General features: G+C 49.6%; 2 protein-coding genes across 11 annotated transcripts in view; both read left to right on the top strand.

Moving 5' to 3' along the window:
• pggt1b (protein geranylgeranyltransferase type I, beta subunit) overlaps positions 1-8,009 on the top strand; it is an 11,411-nt gene extending 3,402 nt beyond the window's left edge. For 2 of the 6 annotated variants that reach the window (XM_087263776.1, XM_087263775.1), the window contains 8 exons: positions 1-1,099; positions 1,430-1,497; positions 2,098-2,249; positions 2,314-2,446; positions 5,865-5,910; positions 6,009-6,193; positions 6,610-6,718; positions 7,281-8,009. The exon at positions 1-1,099 is cut by the window's left edge and continues 595 nt beyond it. In XM_087263776.1, the coding sequence (XP_087119902.1) occupies positions 748-1,099; positions 1,430-1,497; positions 2,098-2,249; positions 2,314-2,446; positions 5,865-5,910; positions 6,009-6,193; positions 6,610-6,718; positions 7,281-7,429 (1,194 nt within the window). In that variant the 5' untranslated portion in view covers positions 1-747 and the 3' untranslated portion in view covers positions 7,430-8,009. 6 annotated transcript variants of the gene reach the window in all.
• A 1,233-nt stretch (positions 8,010-9,242) lies between these two features.
• The window catches only part of trim36 (tripartite motif containing 36), a 16,268-nt gene continuing 10,510 nt past the window's right edge, over positions 9,243-15,000 (top strand). The window contains exons 1-5 of one of the 5 annotated variants that reach the window (NM_001441407.2): positions 9,243-9,404; positions 10,724-10,955; positions 11,529-11,558; positions 13,213-13,556; positions 14,741-14,887. In NM_001441407.2, coding sequence (NP_001428336.1) covers positions 9,345-9,404; positions 10,724-10,955; positions 11,529-11,558; positions 13,213-13,556; positions 14,741-14,887 — 813 coding nt within the window. In that variant the 5' untranslated portion in view covers positions 9,243-9,344. Of the gene's footprint in view, positions 9,405-9,750; positions 10,151-10,295; positions 10,359-10,723; positions 10,956-11,528; positions 11,559-13,212; positions 13,557-14,740; positions 14,888-15,000 lie in introns of those variants that run through there. The other 4 variants (NM_001441408.2, XM_087263085.1, NM_001362441.3 and 1 more) reach the window with 4 other exon arrangements.

Below are 15,000 nucleotides of genomic sequence, written 5' to 3'. Positions count from 1 at the left end.
TCATCTGCAATTGCCTCTCTGACTCCACCGCTAACTGCACTACAGAAAAAATAATAAAATAAATTTACTAATCTTCTTTGCTTCTTACACTTCACACTCCTGAAACTCGCCTACAGCACTTCTTCATTGTTGCTCTTAGTTGTGTAAATTGCTTCCTTGTCCTCATTTGTAAGTCGCTCTGGATAAAAGCATCTGCTAAATGACTAAATGTAAATGTAAATATCCTGATGATGATGATGATGATGATGATGATGATGATGACAGCATTTCTGCCTTCAGTGACGTCCTGAAGATAAACACTAATAGATAACACCACTGCACTAACTCCAGCAGTCGCCATCGCCTGGTCTCGATGTATTGTAGGGACTGTATTGTGTCTAGATGTAAGAGCTCGTTCGGTCAGTCCTCCTTTATATAAATCCTCAAATCTATAGAGATTGTCTCCCAACAGAATAATCACAGCTACAGGTTATGAGAGGTCTTCACGCCTGACTGAGGCGGTGTCCATCAGCTCAATGAGTGAGATGTTGTTGAGTTGTCAGGGTTTTATATGTGAGTATGCCTGAATGTTTTAATCGGACCCTTTAACTATCGGGATATTATTGCTTTAATGTGTACCTGTCCAGAGCCTGCAGGTGGGAAACAGCCATCCTGCCACAACCCGGCACACTGCATCTGTCCTCCTGAGGGTAATGTCACTGTGTGCATGGTCCCTGTTAAACCAGTTCATTCATTCATTCATCTCGTATGAAGCAGGAGATGATGACGTGTGATGACGTGTGCAGGTGCTGTAGTGCTGGCCCAATGCTCAGGGGAACATTTTCAAGCCCTTCCTCTGCACACTCGGGTTTGAAGGGGAACGGTACAACAACAGAACTGGGATTGGGCCTTACACTCTCACTCACACACATGCTGACACACTCACCGATGTCTGTCCGTCTGTCTGTCTCTCTGTGTGTGTGTGTGTGTGTCCTCCACAGGCTGACGATAGCCTTCTTCTCTCTGTCGGGTCTGGATGTTCTGGGCGCTCTGGATGTTGTGGACAGACACAGTCTGATCGAGTGGATTTACTCTCTGCAGATCCTGCCCACCGCTGACCGTGAGTCCACACACACCGCGTGCGTGCATGTGTGTGTCTGTCTCCCTTCTTTATCATGAGTGTGTGTGTGTGTGTGTGTGTGTGTGTGTGTGTATGTATGTGTTCTTTTCAGTATGTGCATGTGTGTGTTTTCTATTCATCGTGTGTGTGTGTTCTCTTCATTGTGTGTGTGTGTGTGTGTTTGTGTTTTCTTTTTGTTATGTGTGTGCACACATTTTCTTTATTCATTTCTTGTGTGTGTGTGTGTGTGTGTGTGTGTGTGTGTGTGTGTGTGTGTGTGTGTGTGTGTGTGTGTGTGTGTGTGTGTGTGTGTGTTCTCTCCATCCTCAGAGTCGAATCTCCAGCGCTGTGGCTTCAGAGGATCTTCCCACATTGGTGTTCCCTACAGCTCGTCTAAGGTGCGGAGAATCTGTGTGTGCTGCAGAACCACTAGCATACGGCAGAGGGCGCACACACACACACAATATCAAACAGTAGAGGACACACACACACACACACACAATATCAGACAGTAGAGGACACACACACACACACACACACACAGAGTGTGACAGTTCTTCCCTCTGTCTGGTTATCAGCATGTATCATTGCTGGATTATACACTTATTATAATATTAACATGATTATTGACAGTGCAGGTTATAGAGTCATATTCTGTCTGATACTGATCACTTGCTTTGTTTATCAAATAAAGTGGATGTAATTGGATGTGCAGTTTAAAAATTAAACTCAAGTTAAGAAGGTATTACTAATTATTTCATATATTGAGGATTTAGTTACGACAATCCCAAAATCATCCCGCAGCAGTAGATTATTAATAAAGCAGCAGAAATGCCTGCAGATGCCGCCGGGCTCTAGTGATGAGACGGTTAGTGATGAGGTGAGGAGATCCCGGAGTCTGCAGCTCTGCCGTCACTCATGTGCAGGATATACAGTGCTGGTGTGTGTGTGTGTGTGTGTGTGTGTGTGTCACCCAGCTGTGCTCCTGATCTCCGCAGGGCCCCGGGGCTCCTCACCCCTATGACAGTGGGCACGTGACCATGACCTACACCGGGCTGGCGTGTCTGCTGATCTTGGGTGATGATCTGGGCCGTGTGGATCGGGCCGCGTGTGTGTCGGGGCTGCGTGCGCTGCAGCTGGAGGACGGCAGGTAACGTCTGCATGACTGCTCTCCCCCGCCGCATGCCCGCGCTCACTCTGCTTCTGCTCTGCAGCTTCTACGCCGTGCCCGAGGGCAGCGAGAACGACATGCGCTTCGTCTACTGCGCAGCCTGCATCTGCTTCATGCTGGACGACTGGAGCGGGATGGACCGGCAGAAGACCATCGACTACATCCGCAGGAGCACAGTGAGACACTTCCTGTTCAGCTCAGTCACTTCCTGTTTACTCGACTCTTAAGCTGCGTCTCAAATGGCACACTCATGCACTTATGCACTATGTACTTCTGCACTTACACACTCAGCAGTACAGTACATGCATGCAGCAGCGTCCCAAATGGAGCACTAATGTATTTTTAATAAGCGGACATCAACCTGTTCCCCTGACAGTCTCCAAATCAGTGAAATAAACGACTGAATTATCAGATAACACCTGCCGTGAGTATAGCCGCATTCACCATCGGGAGGCGCTATAATCACTCTCGCAGGGGAATTCTGCTGTCACCATCCAAAATCAATACAGTTATTCGCATGTTCGCCCGATAGCTCCGCCCCTTCCGCTACGTGAGCAAACCTGCGGCCGCTGAGTGTGTGTAGTGTCCAACATTACACACTTCACTTTAGCAGCTGAATGAGTGCAGCACCCGGGTAACTGAAGTGCTCTTATCATTGTTAGAGTTTTCAGTGTGAACACACTACTCACACTATTATACTACACAATAGCCGCATTTCCACTATCGGGCCAGTGCGAGCCAGGGCTTTAATCGGGCCGGGCCGGGCCAATAGCCCGGGAGGTTGAGAAATGAGGCTGAAATCATGTCGCGTTTCCACTGGCGGGCTAAAGCTCACAGCGCGTCACGCAAACACCGCCCCCAGAACGTCCCCGAATCAAACGTCACACAACCCGCCCACTTCAGTGGGAATGAGGCAGATAAAGCACACCATGGAATCATCACGAAACGAAACCATTAAAATGAAGACAACCGAAACAAACAAACGACACGTTACTGTACAGCAGTACATTATATGTCTATATGCACAGACCTGTGTATTTCCATTCATTACATTTGTTTACTCGCCGACCGACTGCATTGTGCATGGAGTGCTCTCGCCACTAACGCAGGGACCCAACACAGAGAGCGCACACATCCATAATATAAAGCCACAGAAATTCTCCTTTATAACTCGATATGGCATGTATTTTTTAACATCCTCGTGTTGATAGAAGTCGTGTTAAGTTTTCAGCACAAGAGCGAGTAGCCTAATAAAATATAGCCATATTTGTTGCGCTCGGCAGCTATTCACTAAAGCTCTTCATTTAAAGTTTCATTTATAAATTTAACCACGTCATATAAAAACATAAACAGTTGTTTGAGGATATAGAACACATTTTGTGTTTGGACTTTCCCCCGATGCGTTTAAAGCAGCGAGTGCTGCGCAGGACTGAGTGACAGAAAAAAAGGTATAGGAGATTCTGCTTTCACTCACCCAAATAATGCTCTGTTTGCGCGATTTGATTAATATCATCGTATCCAAATACTTTATAAATATTTACTTATATAAATATTTACTTTATATAAATATTTCAAACCTTCTCCGGTGTTTATTGTTTTTAAAAAATATCAAAAATCTTTTTTTTTTTCAGACAGGTCTTTGCAAAATGAAAGTTAGGCTATATGTGGGTTTAAAACGGTTTGATTTATGGATTGTATATAGGCTACCTGCATTGTTACAGCTAGCTTTTGTTTATTTTATATTGCTTTATTTATTTAATGTGATTTTATATATATCCGATATTTGTAATTCTTTAAATTATATTTCAATATAGCTTAGGCTATTTTATCAGGATATGACACTATATTGTTTAAAGTCTACGAAAGTGGGCGCGTAATTTGTTAAGTTTATGTCTTTCTGTTGTATTTATATGTGTATTATCTCCAAAATAAAGAAAGAAAAAAGCCGCTCGCGGCATAACAGAGCTGTGAAGGAGCGCTTTTTCCCGGTCTCACACACACATACAGGCATCTAAACATGCACAAACAAACAAACATTTTAAACTTGACAAAAACTCTCGAAAACCTTTACTGTCTGATGTGTTTTTAATATGGTGTAATGATTATTATGCGTTATTGAAACATAAAGGAGGACGCAGCAAAGAACGTCACTATAAATTAAAACTACTTTATTATTTTATGCAGCAGCCTTACATTTAAAAGGGAAACATAAGGGTGATCATACGCAAAAAGACCCCAGACTATAAGGCTAGATGTTTTCTTTCCCTTATTTCTTTATTTGTTTGGCGCATGTACTCATGTGCGATCAGAAAACTGCCCGCCTCTCCTTTCACTCCGCCCCGAAGCCCCAGCTGGCACTCCTTGGCCCAAGGTATTCGGCGGGCCGAAAAAGGCCGGCTGCTGGCCCCGAGAAAGCCCCGCTTTGGCCCGATTAGGCCCCGGAAGTGACAGTGGAAACCCCACTGGCCTTGGCACCCCCTGGCTCGCTCGCTTTAGGCGCGATAGTGGAAACGCGGCTAATGGCGTAGAATAGTGCACAAGTATGCGATTTGGGACGCGGGCTTTAGATTCTCATGTTAGCGGTGCCGATGATCACCTGATCACCTTTGACCTTCAGCACAGAGGGTCAGCCGGGGTCAGAGGTCACGCAGGCGTCTCTGATCTCCATGGTGACGTAAGGGTCACGGTGACGGCTCATCAGCGCGCTGCTACACTGAACACACATGACTCGATTCACGCTTCTGATTGGTTCTCGGGATATATCGGCTTTAGCTGTGAAAGGCAGGCGGCGTTTAGCGCTTGTGCTAACAGACGGTGATCTGTGAATACACTGAGATTTAGATGAGGAGGAGCACATCTGTGTTGATGGTGAACTGCATGCCTGAAGCCGTCACTCAGTTTGGGTGGTGTAGCGGCGTCTATACAGCACTTATTGACTGTATTGGGTAGATTCCTCTGTTAGCTGTGCAGTCAGACACAATAACACACATCATAACAGCAGAGCTGCTTTATTTTGGTCTAAACCACTTATGAAGCAGATCTGAACCGTCCAGATTACACCAGAGGAGATTACCAGCTGAGGAGCAGGCCGTGGGAAGAGTCGACAGCAGAACCGGATTGACCATGAGATCACTGAAGCCCCCGCTGTTTAATGGAGGAGCTGATTAACCCAGCACACATCAGTCATGCACACTGCCAACACACAGAGAGCAAGGAAACATTAGTGTAGTATATCCAGTGTATATAGCGGCGCCGCTGCAGTCATGTGTCCATCAGAGACTCTCACTCACACACGTGCTGGACTGATGCTGTAGCTGGAGTGTGGATGTGGGATGCTCAGCTCTCAGCTGCGCTGCGTATACGACGTCTCGTAAAACCACAGACTGCACACTGAGATCAGTCTACTGCGAGCGCACGCTGGAGCTTCACCACATTACTCTCTATTCTCTGAGTAATCAAGAGATCCTGAAATCCTCCACCAAAAACAGAGATCATCAGAGAAATGTTGGAGCTGCTCTGACTAATGCTGGGGTCAGAGGTCCAGGTGTGTGTGTGTGTGTGTGTTCACTGACTGCTGCTCTTCTTCTTCTTCAGTCGTTTGACTTCGGCATCGGGCAGGGCGCCGGCCTGGAGTCTCACGGTGAGTCTGACACTCTACTGTATTACACACACACACACACACACACACACACACACACCGTGAGTGTTTTTAGGGGTACAATGTGTGTGTGTTCTCAGGTGGCTCCACCTTCTGTGCCGTGGCGTCGCTGTGCATGATGGGAAAGCTGCAGGAGGTGTTCAGCGAGCGTGAGCTGGGTCGTCTGCGCCGCTGGTGTGTGCTCCGACAGCAGAACGGCTTCCAGGGACGACCCAACAAACCTGTGGACACCTGCTACTCCTTCTGGGTCGGGGCCACGCTGCAGGTGTGTGTGTGAGTTTGTTTGTTTGTGTGTGTGTGTGTGTGTAAGTGTGTGTGAGTTTGTGTGTGTTTGTGTGTGTTTGTGTGTGTGTTTGTGTGTGTTTGTGTGTGTGTGTGTGTGTGTGTGTGTGTGTGTGTGTGTGTGTGTGTGTGTGTGTGTGCGCGTGTGTGTTTGTCTGTGTCTGTGTGTCCAGTTCAGTGTCAGTATGATTGAACTCTGCAGCAAAGCAGCTTACTGAGTGTGTGAGAGCTGCATCAGAGCAGAGCTCATTAATATTCACAACCATCCCAAATAAGGTCAATAATGGAGGCTATATTACAGAGCAGTAAACGAGTGCTCTACTGTTAATAACCGACTACACAGATTACTGCAGCGCAAATAAACTGATGTGTGTGTGTGTGTGTTCTCTGTCTCCACAGCTGTTGGATGTGTTCCAGTACACAAACTTTGAGAAGAACCGGAACTATATTCTGTCCACTCAGGACCGGCTGGTGGGCGGCTTCGCTAAATGGCCCGACAGTCACCCAGGTGAGATTACAGCGGTTCTGTTTATCGTCAGCCGAAACCGCAGAGAAAGCCGATCCTGTAGAGCTGTGTGTGTGTGTGTGTGTGTGTGTGTGTGTGTGTGTCTCCAGTTACTGAGGCTCTGATGTTTTCCATTCTCTCTCCATGACTGATAATCACGCTGACCTTATTTCCGCATCCGCTGGGCTTTATCCCGCTCTGCAGACGTGAACGGGGGAATATTGAGTTACGCACACGCATAAAGAGACTAAATATGAGCGCAGGACACCGACACGACCTGTGTGAGAGCAGTAACCCGACACGCACTCATGACTGGAGGATAACACAGATATTAGCTGATCAGAACCGTGCAGGAGGGCTAATGCTCAAACACATCAATAATGGAGCACACACACACACACACACAAAGCAGCTGATTTTGTGCACACACACCTTCTGGAGGTGGAGAGAGACTGATGACATCACAGGGTTGTAATGAGGTCAGCGTGAATAATTAATGAGCTGTTAAAGGCGCAGTGGTGTTTTACTGACCTGTGTGTGTGTGTGTGTGTGTGTGTGTGTGTAGACCCTCTCCACACCTACTTCGGCATCTGTGGTCTGTCCCTGATGGGTGAAGCGGGTCTGCAGCCGGTGCACGCGGCGCTCAACATCAGCCTGCGGGCGTCCGACAGTCTGCGGCGGCTGCACGAGTGCTGGAGGCGGAGCCGCACGTGACCCCTGACCCCTGCGCTGTCCAGCTCTGATACCTCACAGTCACACACACACCCAGCATGATGAATTATTGATCACGCCAGCGCCCTCCGCCACTGCAGGATCAGCTTCATCATCATCATCATCATCATCAGTGCTGGACTCTGCCTTACAGACGCACACGCCGACGCCACCTACAGTCCAGCGCAGCGTCTGCACTCTATAGCTGTGCTCTACTGTACACACACACACACACACACACACAGGCGCGGCCGCGGAGTGTTTCTGTCCTGTTGAGTGTGTGTTCCTGCAGTGTCCTCTTCATGTGCCTCAGATCTCTTGCAGATGCAGATATAATGAACACACACACACACACACACATACACCACATCTACACTGAAGACATGCGAGTGTGTGTCGAGGATCAGATAATGGATGTATTTGTACTATAACGTGAAGCGCAGCGGTGACGGCGACACGGCTCAGCTGTCATCATGTGTGAGGAGTGAGACTATGCTGGAGCCGTGTGTGTGTGTGTGTGTGTGTGTGTGTGTGTGTGTGTGTGTGTGTGTAATAGCAGCTAATAAAGCAGAGTGAGTTTCCAGCCTGAGTTTCTGATTTACTCCAGCTCATCCTGCTGCAAAACACCGCAGTGCTCTCATTTACTGTGCTGATTTACCCCTCACACACACACACACACACACACAATCTCACAACACTCAATCTTTCACACACACTCACACACACACACACAATCTCACAAACACTCAATCTTTCACACACACACACAAACTCAATCCCACAAACACTCAACCTTTCACACACACACACACACACATACACTTGTTTGTAAGTACTGTGTGTCTTGTTCACAGTAATGGATATAAGAGTGATGTGTGTGTGTGTGTGTGTGTGTGTGTGTGTGTGTGTGTGTGTGTGTTTGTGTGTTTGTGTGTGTGTGTGTGTTTGTGTGTGTGTGTGTGTGTGTGTGTGTGTGTGTGTGTGTGTGTGTGTGTGTGTGTGTGTGTGTTCGTGCTGGTGAAGCGTGTCTGTCAGAGGAACTGGCCCTGAGCTGCAGCAGGAGTCTCCGTCATCTACAGCAGCGCTTCTCCAACTTTATTGATGACGCTCCCCTCAGAAACAGACTGTCCCTCCCGGTTCCAGCATAATGAGCTGTGGCTGCTGAACTGCTGCAGTGTAACAGGCCGATACAGCAGCCACAGCTCTGCAGTTCAATAATGTGCAAGATTCATTACAGGATAAAGAATATTATTATTATCGGCCACTTTAAACCTGATAAACGGTTTGAACATGAACACTGCTGTGCTAAAATGTGTAAAATGTCCACGTTTAAATTGAAATGTGCTCCTAAAGGTCATTAGATGGTAGACTACTGTTCTTAAAAAGTTTAAAAATCTCCTGTGCTTAAATGTTAACCTGAAGTGTGCTATTCATCAACACCTGGAGATGGACCTCATAAATATAGGCTTTATGTCCTCATATTCGTATATGAATCATTTTTAATACATGTTTAAACATATGTTGCATGTACATATGACATGTTGGATTACTCTGCGTACCACTAGAAGGCAGCCCGCGTACTACAGTTTAAGAACCACTGATCTACAGTATTACTGTTATTATTATTATTATTATTCCCCTTCACACACACACTCGCGCGCGCGCGCCTCCAGCTCATGATGATCAAACTTTAATGAGCTGTCAGATCTACACAAAGAGCCGTCAGTCACCGGAGCCACGCCCACCGAGCGGCAGTGGGCGGAGTCTGTTGTGTCCGGGAGTGAATGAAGGAGCTGCTGTGGAGGAGCGGAGGGTCAGAGGAGGAGAACACACACACGCCGCGGTCATCTTCATCTTCTTCATCATCATCTTTATCATCTCCATCTTCATCTCCATCTCCATCATCCTCAGCTCCAGCATGTCGGACTCGGAGATGTCGGAGTTCGCCAGTCTCGTGGAGCGCCTCGACAGAGGAGAGGTCAGTGTCAGTGTCAGTGTCAGTGCTGTGATGATCCAGCTGATCGATCATTGATGATCAGATCGGTTTCTCTGCAGATGCTCGGTGTCAGACACAATGACGGATCCGCGCGTCCCCGTGACGTCACTCCTCCGCCCTCGGACGCTTCATTCTGATTGTAATAAAGCGCGCGTTTAACCGCCGACGTGGAAATAATCGCGTCGTGCATTAATGTGCCCGTCTCGGACCCCGCCCCTTATTTAAATACTAAATAGTTTCGCTGCAGGGTTGCTATAGTCACGGGCTCTGGCCCCGCCCCTCGGCCGCCGGGTGCGCGCATTAACGGCGGTCACTCGCGCCGCCCGGTTCATTGTCGAAGTTATCGCTCGAGAGGCGGGAGTTTACCGACACTTTTCCTCAGAAGTTTACCGTGAAGCTGACCGGAGAACGGCGGAGTCTGTGCTGAATCTGCCATCATGTCCAGGCGGAGCTCACTCATAGTAAGTTCCCGAGTCCGCACCGGTTCTCCTCAATCCTCATCCCGCCGGTAAAGCCGCTGTTTACCGTGTTTGCTCTGTTAACGTTACCGTATTTCAGAAATGTGCAGTTTATAGGCCTCACACACACACACACACACACACACACACACACACACACACACACGGCCAACTTCATCACAGCGGCGAACAAGTGCACTTAGGAAAAAGGCGAAGTGAACAATGGAGGAAAGAGGACACTTCCCCAAACGGCGGAGATCAGCTGATCAGGCACGGATCCATTACTGACTGAGTGTGTGTATCGTCTGTCTGTCTCCGTGTGTGTCTTCTCTGCACGTGTGTGTGATAATCACACACACACACACACTCGACCTCAGTGCATGTGTGTATCTGTGCATCTCTCATTCACATGTAGGCGCTGTATTGGCCCGAGCAGAGCAGACCGTGTAAAATACCGAGAAACGCGGAGAGAAAGACGGTAAGAGTAGAGTAAAGGTGAGCAATACTGCAGGGTACAGGTGATGAACAGTCAGTCCACAAGTCAACACTTCCAGTTGTGTGTTGGATACAGTGGAGAGGATCATTGTTGGTTCCTCAGGCGGTGGCAGGAGTACAGAACCTGAGCTGCTAACACACACACACACACACACACACACACACACACACACACACACACACAGTAAGATGGGCAGGTTCTTACTGTTCGGCAGGGACTCATAGTTGTGTTTGATTTCCCTTCCTCTCTCTCTCTCTCTCTCTCTGTCTGTGTGTGTGTGTGTGTGTGTGTGTGTGTGTGTGTGTGTGTGTGTTTGTGTGTGTGTGTGTTTGTGTGTGCATGCGCAGGTGCCGATGAAGAGTATTGAGCGTGAGCTGATCTGCCCCATCTGTAAGGAGCTGTTCACACACCCGCTCATCCTGCCCTGTCAGCACAGCATCTGCCACCGCTGCGTCAAGGAGCTGCTGTTCCCCAACCATGAGGACTCCTTCAGCACCGACGCCGGCTCCGAGAGCTCCAACCCGGGCAGCCCACGCTCCAGAGTGCCCTCGCCCGGCCTGGACAAGCTGGTGCGCTCAGGTGAGGAGTGTGTGTGCACGCTCAGGTGAGGTGTGTGTGTGCACGCTCAGGTGAGGTGTGTGTGTGTGTGTGCACGCTCAGGTGAGGTGTGTGTGTGTGCTCAGGAGTCCTCAAGAGTTGTTTATGGTGTTTGTCTTGTTTATCAACCCTGTGTGTGTGTGTATGTGTGTGTGTGTGTGTGTGTGTCATTGGGGCTCCTTGAGGCTCGTGCACACCGGCTGCAGGTCGCTGATGTTCAGAGTCTGCGCAGCGTGAAGCAGCACAATCCCTCTGCCAGTAGAAGAGCAGAAATACTCCAGAACACGAGTGTGGCATTATCCACTACACACACACACACACACACACACACACACACACACACACACACACACTCGGTTTAGTGTGTGTGTGTGTGTGAGCCGCTGCTGATGGTCAGTGTGCTGATCAGCCGGTGTGCAGGAGCTGTGGGTCTGTCCTCATAAAGCTAGTTTGTGTTTCAGTGCTCCTGCGCTAGCCTGGACTGCAGGTGTGTGTGGTTGTGTGTGTGTTCACTGCACTTCTGTTTCCTCATGCTTGTCTTCTGTGTCGCTGCAGCCGCGCTGAGGAGGTCATTTGGAGGGAGAGGTAGATGTGGGTCTGGTGGCATTAGCCGTTGTGTGTGTGTGTGTGTGTGTGTGTGTGTGTGTGTGTGTGTGTGTGTGTGTTAGCCTGTGTGCTGTGCTCTTTGCTTGTGGAAGTTTGCAGATTCTTCTTGACTCTGAACACAGCCGGAGCCTGCAGTACTGACCGATGCTGAATGGGGGCGCTGTGGTGCTCAGTACACACACACACACACACACACACACACACACACACAGGCTGAAGGATAAACCCCCTGACTGGTGCACATTCGTCTGTGGTGTGTGTGTGGTCTGCAGTGGAGCTCCAGACTGTAGTGCTGTGAGCTGTTGATGATTCTCACACACATAATAAACACAACAGCCCATACACACACACACACACGAAGATCCCAGATCTGGCCTTCATCATCTTCATCATCACCCCTGAGGCTCGGTGCTCTCCTCCGCCTGTGCTGATGTGCTCTTGTGGAGCTGGATTGGTCCAGTGGTGGTTCAGCTCTGGATGTTTCTGCAGCCGCTGCTCCGTCCGCGAGCGCCCCGTGAGCATCCTGTCAGAGTCCTGCCATGTGTCGGGTCCGGATCGGCCGGTGTTTTCTCTCCTCTGTCTGGTTGCGGCTGCTTCAGCTCTCAGCATGCAGCACTACACACACACACACACACACACACACACACACACAGAGAGTACACACACAGTACACACTTTACTTACACATACACACACACCCATGCCCAACCTGACCCAAACGCCAGGCATGCGCTGCTCCATCTGTGCTGCACGTATGTGTGTGTTTGTGTCTGCTCTGTGCTTTTTCCGTCTCTCATGTGTCCCAGTGTGTGCATGTGTGTGCGTGCGTGTGCGTGTGTGTGTGTGTGTGTGAAATTTCCAGACTCTGGAGATGTCCAGCATTAGGCCTGAACAGAGGGCTGATGCAGTGCTGGGTTACAGGGTGTGAAGTGTTCTCATGATCTCATTAGCAGAGCATCTTCACCTGCTGTTTCCCACCTGGAAGTCAGTCGTCTGCTACACACACACACACACACACACACACACACACACACACACACGCTCTCAGGAGATGAGGGTCGCTGTTAGGGTGTTCCTGATGTAGAAGCTGCGTGATTTAGGACCTGGATTTAAAATAATTATTGTGTGTGTGTGTGTGTGTGTGTGTGTGAAGTTGTGGTTAATTTGGTTAATTAAGTCACTAATTTGCTCCTAAACCGCTGCCGCTCCTTCATGATAAATGTCACCCTCTGACTCAGCCAATCAGACGGCTCTGAGGTGGGGCTGTGTGTTTGACCAATCACAGAGCAGTGTTTGATGAATCACCTCTGCAGTTTGGCACGACAGGAGCAGGAGTGACGCACCGCAGCTTTACTAACACTGAGCTTCACCCCACGCCTCAATGAACCGCTGCTGTGTGTGTGTGCGTGTTCTTGTGCGTGTGTGTGCGTGTGCGCGCTGTGTGTCTAGCCAGAGAAGCTATGTCAAACTCAAAAAATCTATAGTGTGTGTATGGGTGTTGTTCATGTGTGTGACTGAGTGCGTGTGTGTGTGTGTGTGTGTGTGTGCGCACGCATGTCTGTATAAGAGCCTGTGTGTGTGTGCATATTTTACCTGCAGCTGTGTTCTGATTTTGTGTGTGTGTGTGTGTCAGGCTCCATCTGCTCTCCGGGATGGCGACGCTCCTCTGTGACTCCCCGTGTCACCTCTTTCCCGTGCCCGGGCTGCCAGCACGACATCGACCTCGGTGAGCGCGGCATCAGCATGCTGTTCCGGAACTTCACTCTGGAGAGCATCGTGGAGCGCTACCGTCAGGCGGCACGCGCCGCCGTGGCCATCATGTGTGGAGTGTGTAAGCCGCCACCGCAGGAGGCCACCAAGAGCTGCATGGACTGCAAGGCCAGTTTCTGCAACGAGTGCTTCAAACTGCACCACCCCTGGGGGACGCCCCGCGCCCAGCATGAGTATGTGGGACCCACCACCAACTTCAGGCCCAAGGTGAGGAGACAGCCTATAGTAATCATCGTCATTCACGGTGCAGCCCATAGTAACCCTCGTCATTCACACTGCGGCCCATAGTAACCCTCTTCATTCACGGTGCGGCCCATAGTAACCCTCGTCATTCACGGTGCGGCCCATAGTAACCCTCGTCATTCACGGTGCAGCCCATAGTAACCCTCGTCATTCACGGTGCAGCCCATAGTAACCCTCTTCATTCACGGTGCGGCCCATAGTAACCCTCGTCATTCACGGTGCAGCCCATAGTAACCCTCGTCATTCACACTTTGGCCCATAGTAGCCCTCGTCATTCACACTGCGGCCCATAGTAACCCTCGTCATTCACACTGCGGACCATAGTAACCCTCGTCATTCACACTGCGGCCCATAATAACCCTCGTCAATGCGGCCCATAGTAACCCTCGTCATTCACACTGCGGCCCATAGTAACCTTCGTCATTCACGCTGCGGCCCATAGTAACCCTCGTCATTCACGCTGCGGCCCATAGTAACCCTCGTCATTCACGGTGCAGCCCATAGTAATCCTCGTCATTCACGTTGCAGCCCATAGTAACCCTCGTCATTCACGGTGCAGCCCATAGTAACCCTCGTCATTCACGGTGCAGCCCATAGTAACCCTCGTCATTCACGGTGCAGCCCATAGTAACCCTCGTCATTCACACTGTGGCGCAGCCAATAGTAACCCTCGTCATTCACACTGCGGCCCATAGTAACCCTCGTCATTCACACTGCGGCCCATAGTAACCCTCGTCATTCACACTGCGGCCCATAGTAACCCTCGTCATTCACACTGCGGCCCATAGTAACCCTCGTCATTCACACTGCGCCCCATAGTAACCCTCGTCATTCACGCTGCGGCCCATAATAACCCTCGTCATTCACGCTGCGGCCCATAGTAACCCTCGCCATTCACGCTGCGGCCCATAGTAACCCTCGTCATTCACGCTGCGGCCCATAGTAACCCTCGTCATTCACGCTGCGGCCCATAGTAACCCTCGTCATTCTCGCTGCAGCCCATAGTAACCCTCGTCATTCACACTGTGGCCCATAATAACCCTCGTCATCCACACTGCGGCCCATAGTAACCCTCGTCATCCACACTGCGGCCCATAGTAACCCTCGTCATTCACACGGCAGTCCATAGTAACTCTGGTTCTGTGCAGGTTCTGATGTGTCCGGAGCATGAGATGGAGAAGGTGAACATGTACTGTGAGGTCTGCCGGCGGCCCGTCTGCCACCTCTGCAAGCTGGGCGGGTCTCATGCCAACCACAGGGTGACCTCCATGAGCAGCGCGTACAAGATCCTGAAGGTGTGGCGACCCGAATCACACACACATTTACTTACAGCAGAAACACACAGAGTCCGTCAGTAACTATATATATATATATATATATATATATATATATATATATATATATATAT

The sequence above is a fragment of the Danio rerio genome, chromosome 8, assembly GCF_052040795.2.
Source record: "Danio rerio strain M-AB ecotype USA chromosome 8, GRCz13ab, whole genome shotgun sequence".
In the NCBI taxonomy this organism is placed as follows: Eukaryota; Metazoa; Chordata; class Actinopteri; order Cypriniformes; family Danionidae; genus Danio; species Danio rerio.
Note: the sequence above shows the minus strand (reverse complement) of the source record. Positions and strands in the feature narration are given on the sequence as shown.